The 8,883-nt window shown below is 40.1% G+C and overlaps 1 protein-coding gene across 1 annotated transcript; it reads right to left on the reverse strand.

Annotated features, from left to right (window-relative positions):
- Nucleotides 1-283: 283 nt before the first annotated feature.
- Nucleotides 284-8,723, reverse strand: ewsr1a (EWS RNA-binding protein 1a). The gene is given in 15 exon segments (XM_079804819.1): nucleotides 284-873; nucleotides 959-1,196; nucleotides 1,303-1,400; nucleotides 1,678-1,819; nucleotides 1,915-2,034; nucleotides 2,129-2,258; nucleotides 2,431-2,546; nucleotides 3,286-3,323; nucleotides 6,087-6,279; nucleotides 6,355-6,722; nucleotides 6,724-6,973; nucleotides 7,082-7,220; nucleotides 7,300-7,354; nucleotides 7,812-7,848; nucleotides 8,690-8,723. Coding segments are annotated over 15 exon segments (1,986 nt in total). The 5' UTR covers nucleotides 8,712-8,723; the 3' UTR covers nucleotides 284-833.
- Nucleotides 8,724-8,883: the final 160 nt, after the last annotated feature.

Raw genomic sequence — 8,883 nt, forward strand, 5'->3', positions numbered from 1 at the left:
CTTCTTCAGTATTTACTCGCATTCACGTTCCAAAACTTTTTGTCCCTCGTGGAATACATGAACAGAATTCTCTTCACGCGGCTCTTTATCGTATGACTACCGGTCATTTTGATTAGCCTTTGGGTTAGTTTTGTTTCACAGACTGGTAACCCTGCATGAGGAGTAGGTTCTCTTTGAATTTATATCAGTCTGTTCGCACAAACACCGTTATATGGCCTCACAAGAGCTCAACCAGTAGTGAACTAGCAGAGCTGATGAAAGAACAAAGGCGAGACCTTTTTTTCTCCAGAATTTTATTTTTTTTGAGGTGAACTCTTAAACACTGTTTGAAATTACATAGAGGACTGAAAAGCATAAGTTATTTACATTATTCAATAACACAGAAAATGCCAGACTGTTCAGGTGAAGTAAGGACAAATGCAGAAAATGAGTACATGGCCTAGTTTTTTTTAGCCATGCATTAAAAAAAAAAACAGAACAATGATTTACAAAAAATTTCCACACACAAAAGCAGAGAAAAGCAAATGTGGGGTATTGGAATTAAAAAAATAAAAAAAAAACCTCAAAGTTCCACAAATACATTTCTGACATCCAAATGGCACACTGAACACCTTGCATTTACATGTGCATCTGGTTTTAATGACAGTTCTTGACCAGAAAAGCAAGCACAAAACACAAAAAGAAGTTTAAAAAAAAATAAAAACATTCACTGAGGACTAACAGCAATGCAGTAATAAGTTCCATACTAACCATTTATAAATATGGAATTGCAACTTTAAAAATCAGTTGAAAACGAACAAGGTTGAAGAAGTTGACCAGCGAGGTATGGTCTCTCAATATGGTCTCTCTCTTCGGTCCTGGCGATGGTCTCCCCTGCAAAAAGATTTTTTTTTTTATAACTGCTCTTTTTTGTACAAGACCTTCACAGCTCCACGGAGACTTGTTTCTTCATACTCACTTCATATCCATTTTTCCAGGTGGTCCCATTCCTCGCCCCCTTCTTCCCATGTCATCCATAGGCGGGCCACCACGACCTCTTCCTCCAAAACCGCCTCTGTCCATGCCACGCCCTCCCCTGAAGCCTCCACGGTCCACACCTCTGCCCCCACGAAAGCCACCAGGTCCCCCTGGCCCTCCACGATCCATTCCACGGCCGCCACGCATCCCACCTGGTCCACCACGACCACGGTCACCACCTGAATCCGAAAAGACAGCTAGTGAATATGAACAATGCAAACATCTGAAGCACCACAGCTTGCGGTTCTGAAAGCTAAACGAGACGTGAATATAAAAGACAGTAACCTGGAGGAGGGAAGGGAGGAGGGCCAAAGCCTTCAGGTTTGGGTGCCTTGCACTGGTTACATTCCATTCTCCAGGCAAAGTTTTGGTTTCCACATCCCCTAGAAAAATCAAAGACTCAAAATTAGAGGCCGAATGGAATACATGGACCATTGAGTGTCACTACACCAGGGGTGTCCAACCCTGGTCCTGGAGAGCTACCACCCTGAAGATTTTAGCTCCAACCTCAATCAAACACACCTGAACCAGCTAATTATGGTGTCCAGGGTGCTAGATAATTACAGACAGGTGTGTTGGAGCAGGGTTGGAACTGAAATCTGCAGGACAGTAGCTCTCCAGGAGCAGGGTTGGACACCCCTGCACTACACCAATACATACGCATTTGGACACTGCCAGTCTCCTGCCCTCTGCTGCATGTTTCCTCCAGTAGGTCCTCCACGGCCCATTCCTCTGGGACCCCCACGTGGCATGAACCCTCCTCGATCCCCACCTCTGCCCATTCCACCACGACCCATCATTCCTACAGGAAAAATAAATAAATAAATCTCAAATTACAACTTAATGCTTAGAGACGCAGTTTTCCGTTGCTTCTAAAACAACAATGAAACAACGTACCTCCTCGTCCCATCATGCCACCTCGGTCTCCTCTCATTGGCATGCCTCCACGCATCATTCCCATCATGGGCTTGCGTCGGGCCATGGACACCTTCAGCTTCTTCCCCTGGAAATCTTTTCCTAAGGAGGAAAAACAAACATTTCAGTTTATCTAGAGGACAATCACGTTGAATAGAAAGACATTCAGGACTGTTTTCAGTAAAGATCAACATACCATCAAACCACTCGACAGCTGCTTTAGCAGATGGAGGCTCCTCGTAGGATAAGGTGGCATCACCTTTAGGTTTCCCAGAGTCTTTATCTGTGTATATGTTGACGGCAGGCAGGCCTGTCCGTTTGTTTATCTTAGAAAGAAATTAAACAATATTCAAATCATAAGCTTCAAAAAATCCAATAAAATCCATGATGTAACCTAATCTGCTACATGTTTCTGTAATAGACCAATTGTAAAAAAAAAATAAAAAAAAAAAGACTTTCCCAAGCCATTTCATCGTACTGAAAAAGACTATCAAGTACCCTAATGATTCCACTGTGCTTGAAAAATTCAGCAACTTCATCCAATGTAGCGTTCTCCGTCAGCCCAGTGATATAGATAGTGCTGTTTTCAGAGTCATCTTGCTCCTCTGGCCGTCCTGCAGAGAGCACACAGGGTGTTAAAAGCAGAAGAAAATAATAAAAGTGGACAGAAATGGACAAATAAAACCCCCAAAATCCAAACCTACCCATGTCACCATCTGTTCCGGATTGTCATTAAGCAGGACACCAAGAGAAAAAGACAGTGAGAAACAAGTTAGTTTACAAGCTTAGCTTCTTAAGCACCTGACAACATTATGCTACCATTTCCTGGTCAAGACTGCCCCGGCACACTTGCTCTGACCATTCAAGACATAAAAAGACAAAATACCATGGTGCTGTTGACCCAAGAATGGTTTGATTATTGTCAAAGTATTAAGAGGAAGCTATATTCAAAAGCTACCTAGTTTTTATTCCAGTGTGCCTTAAATAGAAAAATATATATTTGCAAAACCCTTGAAAAACCAAGGACCCAAATTGGACTCCATACCTGATATCATAAAATGTAGTAAAAGTAGTAAACACTGAAGAGGTGATACTCTACATGGCTGGGTCGGCCATTTACCATTAACTCCTAAATATGAGAGCAAAAATAACCTTTCATTGGAGTCCACACTCAGGATTTTTAACCAATAAAAATAGGATTGAACCATTCCTATATCACCAAAGGAAAAAGCTGAACTCTTAATTTTAGCCGGCAGTATAGTTTTGCAAGGCATTAATTATTTCCCTTCTGAAAAACACCCATAAAAGGTGGAGAATTCTAGTGTATGGTCTTGTGATTCTCATTAAACTTACCACCAGGCTTAATGAAGCCACCTCTGTCTCCAGCGATGCTGGGGGGAATAAGCGAAGATATGAAGGCGATATCCCTTAAAACAGCCACTTCGGTACCACAAAAGGGGTAATGGGGGTATTTACACAGTTCTGACTGACTCTTAACCCTCAAAACAAAAAAACTCTTAAGCCCCCCTTATAAAAACACAGTATTTCTGATAGGAACACTCAGTTGGGGTGCTGTAGCATTACAATGTCTCTGCCCTTGGCCTGACTTGCTCGATTTACAATTTAAATGACATTAGTGGCTGAACAGTATTGGGGTTGTATTAAGCAGAAGGAAGGGGTGATCTTTATTACTATTGTAAGTACTATTGTAAATTTGTACACTGAAATTGGGATGTAATTGTTTCAGATGCAGCCTTGCTACCAACTTTAGGTGAAAATGAATGAGATGCCATTTTTAAAGCTATAATCCAAATGAACTCTTGAAAACAATGACAATTGATCCTTAGAAAGGCGCTAAAAGCTTGTTGGTGGCAACTGCAACAAAATGCAGGAGTAGCCCGTTTGTGGCTGCATCTGAAACAATCTGTTTACATAAAGCTGGTACATGCATTTTAGTCAAAGAAAAAAGAAAAAGCAGATAAACCATAACACCATTTTTCTCTTAACAAACGTTTCTAATATAATTACACAACACAAAAAAAGTTTTGTAAAAAGAAAAAGTAAACTTGTATATTCAGATAATTATTACAATTGGTCTTTGGTTGCAAAACATGGTTCTCATTCCTGTAGGAAAAACACATTTGGAACACCTCTTGACACCACCAACTTTAAGTCCCCATTTCAAAAGGCTGCCGGCCCAGACTCAGAACTGAGTAGTGGTACTGTAAAAGTATTGATGTGTTTACATGGCTCTCACTTTGTTACCTGTAGCGTATAAATGCGACAAAGCATGTTAAAGAAAACTTTTCATAATGCACAAGACAATTGCAATCCAAATGTGTAACAGAAAACATACCTTTTAATAAGGAAAATGAATGCAGTGTATTTTCACGGTTTGGAGCGTACCTTTATAACCAAAATATAGCTTACTTGAAAAGTGGTACTGAACAAGCCCGCTGTAAAATACATTTATGAATAAACATGTTTTGTTTAAACCGCATAGGAGGGGATGCACTCAAGATAAGATCGAAGGGATAAAAGACATTATGTAGTAGCATTTTTCTTTTAAACATCACTGCATTCACTTTCATATTTGTTTTACGTTAGCTTCTTGCTTTTGGCAGCATTATAAGTCATTGTTGGGAACCAATATTCTTAATTATAAAACATTTAATTTTATGCAAACCAGACCTATTAAAATATTTTTCAAACTCTGCAGAGAGCAAACTGATATTAATCCTGGATGCTAGTAAATATCACCCATTTTAACACCTTTGTCTTCCAAAAATACCCCTAAATTTCACTTACCGTTGACAGTAAGACTAAATGAAAGTGAGTAATTAGTTTGAAACGCATGTACCTGAAAGCCTGTGATTTGCAGGTAGATCTACAGAATACCATTTAGAGTAACTAATACACCTTTTGAATTTATCCTAAAGGATCACACTTTGCATTGACAAGGTTATAAAAACCACGGAGCACAGATCTTTTGAAATGCGCTTTGTTTAACTATCGTTCCCTTTTCTAACAAAGTAATTCTTGTAAATCAAGATCCCACAAATGTATTTTATTATAATTATTATAAGTGGTATAAATGAGACTGATATTATATTTTTTCCCAAAGCACATTCTATCATCTTACCTTAGGCCATAATGTATGGTTGTAGCATTTATGTATGGCGGTATACCACGGTGTGAACATGTACGATTATTGCATCGTACACATTTACTTATCTACTGTATTAGAGATACTGTATAAAAATGCTTATCTTTGAGGACAGATATCCAATTTGCAAAATAAAAAAGGTGGACATAAAGTGGCTGCAAAAAAGAAGGAAATATCCCATAATCCAGTAATGAAAATGGAATTTACAGTATAAAGCAGATGTCATGTAAAATGCTCCATTTGATGGATAGATTAATAAATCTAAAGTAGAGCAGTATAATAAATCATATCATGATAAGGTCTAGTGTCTGTGAATATTAAAGCACAAAAAGACTGCTATATTAATATATAATCGGCTTGATTGTTTGTCTATTACATACTCCAGTAACGCATGACTATGCTATGAGGACATGAACACCCAGTTTTATGCACTCATTTGAATACCACCACTTTTGAACATCTATTTGTATTCAGATATAAAACACAGAATCCAGAAAAATTTAAATAGAAACCAGAATTTCTAATTAACAGATTTCATTGGACTATTATAGCGTACTTTATTTTAATTGTTAAATATTGTTTACTTGATTAGACATGCTTTTGATTGAAATTTGAATAAATAAATGATTTCAAGTTTGTTATTTATGGATAATAATTTTAGTTGATTAATACCATATACCATGAAATTGTGATATTTTCTGTGATTGTTATTATACCATGAAAATCATACTGTTACAACCCTACCCTAATGAGGCAGAGCTGAGAGCAGCACCACTTAAATCAGTTTGCTTTAATACTCAAGATTGTAATGTCAAATTGTTTGAATCATTAGGAGACATTTAATTCAAGCTTTAGCTCCAAAAAACAATGTGTTAAATTTCTGCCAATTTATGAATATAGCATGGCTCTCAGCCCTGTAGGGCCTTTTTCAGCTCCTGTCTGGGGGAAAGAGAAGTGGTGAGGTGAGACTGCACAAACGCACACTTACCCCATGCCTCCACGGCCCCCTCGCATGCCACCACCTCCTCGCATCATCCCCCGGTCAAACCCACCCCGGCCACGCCCGCGGCTCTCCCCCCCTCCCATGCCTCGGCCCTCTCCAGGGCCCCCATATCCTCCGGATTCAGGGCCCGAGTAGCCACCTCCGCCCATGCCGTTCTGATGGTCTTGTCTGTAACTGCCTGTGAAGGAAAACTGTTAATCAAATGTAAAAACTTCAGTGACAATCTCTACCAAGCCACTACCAGAAGACTTACCATACTGGTTGGGTGGTTTGTAGTCTGACTGGCCATAGCCTCCTCCAGTACTGCCCTGCTGTCCGTACTGACTAGCAGGGGGCTGTCCATAGGACCCAGAAGGTGCAGTGTAGCTGGAGGGTGGAGCTTGTTGCTGCTGGGGAGTTTGTTGATATCCTCCTTGCTGGCTGTAGGAGCTCTGCTGTCCGTAGCCTCCTTGTTGGCCCTGGTATCCTCCCTGCTGCTGCTGAGAATAGGAACTTTGCTGAGGCTGTTGGGAGTATGAGCTCTGCTCATATCCAGAGGGCTGCTGAGTGCTAGAACTGTAACTGCTGAAGAAACAAAAGAAAAAGGTGTACAGACTGTGACAATCACAAACACATTGACAAACTTTGAGCACTATGAAGAACAGAATAGGCCCAATACCTGGGTGGTGGTGCAGCAGAAGCAGGCTGTTGCCCATATCCAGGATATGTAGACTGGGCACCGTAGCTGGTCTGCCCAGCATAAGAGGTCTGACTACTGCTGGTGGTTGAGGCAGCAGCCGCGGCAGCAGTGGAGGAATCGTAGCTGCTGCTTCCATAACCCTGCACAGGCTGACTGTAGCCCTGCGGTGCAGCCGTAGCAGCATTATAACCAGCTACAAAAGGTAAAAATCAAAAAGTCATTGAATATTGAATTGCAGATATCGAAGAAATTCAGCACAGTTTGAATAAACAAAAATTAACCAAAATCAAAAATAACACACCGCTGGCTGGTGGTTGCTGTCCGTAGGATGACCCATACGTCTGCTGGCCGTAACTGCTGGAGGACCCACTGGTCTGAGAGTAGGTCGAGTCAGCCGGTTGGCTGTATGAACCGTAGCCTTGCTGTTGACCATAGGACTGCTACACACAAAAGCACACACAGTAAGTCACATATCCAGACAAAAAGCATACAGAAAAGAATTTAAAGGTGACGGTTTACCTGAGTGCCCTGTGCATAACCCTGCTGTGAGGGCTGGGCCGCATAGGAGCTGTACCTGATAACAGAATTATTTCCTCATTTTATTACTGATAAATGACAAACAGCTCTTATATACAGCAATGTGTATATCTGACCAACACATTTACATGATTATACATTAATTTTCAGTTGTTCATGATTAGTGAGTAAAATGAAGTTCAAAATGAAAATTGTGTCAATTTACTCAAGTTATTCCAAACCTGTATGAATTTCTTTCTTATGCTTAACACAAAAGACACTTTGAAGAATGTGGGTAGCCAGACAGTTGATGAAGCCCACTGACTCCCATAGTATGGAAAAAAATTCCATGGAAGTCAGCGGGGCCCTATCAACTGCTTGGTTAGACATTCTTCAAAATATATTTTGTGTTCAGCAGAAAAAAGAAACACAAGTTTGGAACAACTTGATGGTGAGTAAATGACTATTTTCCTTTTTGAGTTTTTTTGACTGTGGTCACCATATGTTATACATACCCCTGTTGGCCTCCGGCCTGTCCGTAACTGTTGTAATCTGCGAATAAACAATATTAACATTAAACTCAAAATATCAAATATATCAAAAGAAATGTGTCACAGATTTGCATAAAGGTACGGTCATACACTCTTATCTTTGTTAATTTAAAACACAAAGGAATAATGTGTGTGTGTGTGTGTGTGTGTGTGTGTGGGAGGGGGGGGGGGGGGGCAGTCAAATGAGTATTTAAAAAAACATGTACAAAATAATTTATCCAGTAGATATTTGAGAGGGTTGGTTTCGATGAACAAGCAAGCACCACCAGATATTACAAACGAAAGGGGGAGTGAAATTAATTCCACTTCATTCAAATTGTACAACATTTTGAAACATATGCATTTTGTGATTATTATTTACACGGTTAAGAATAGCAGCGGATTACTTCGATACGACACATCTAAGCACCACTTTAACACAGACATGCGAGCTCGAGAGCTAATAACAATTAGCCCGCTTCTTAGCTCAAGCGTTGCCAAGCAACAGACCGGCACGTGTAAATTGGTGCTAAAAAATGAAAGAATCTGCGTACAATAATAATAATTAAGGCAAATTTGTGTAGTATCCGGTAAATAAATTATTTTAATGTGTCTGAAGCAAAGCAAAATGTAAAATGCCGCAGTTTTCCATCCCCTCCCCCATTTCCAACGCAGACAGAACGAACCGGCTCGAACCACACCGGTAAAAATTATAAAATGAATATTTCATGGACTCAACGCGTTTTATGGAACAAATAACATACTTTACGACAACTACAACTCGAGACATTAAGAAACATCCATACATCCATTTTCTAAAATATCTAACATACTATGAAAGAGTACAAAAGATTTTACATTACCCTTACCTGCAGCAGACGCCATTTCGTGTGCCTTCTGTACCGAAGCAAACTGCGCATGCGTGGATGACACTCTTCAGGCGCGGATGACACTCTTCAGGGGCTACCATTTAATCAAGCGGGGGTGGACATTTATTACAAACGTTATAATTTCGCGGTTACTTGGTATGCAATGCTTACATATGTATAAACGTTAA

The sequence above is a fragment of the Gobio gobio genome (assembly GCF_949357685.1).
Source record: "Gobio gobio genome assembly, chromosome: 22".
Lineage (NCBI taxonomy): Eukaryota > Metazoa > Chordata > Actinopteri > Cypriniformes > Gobionidae > Gobio > Gobio gobio.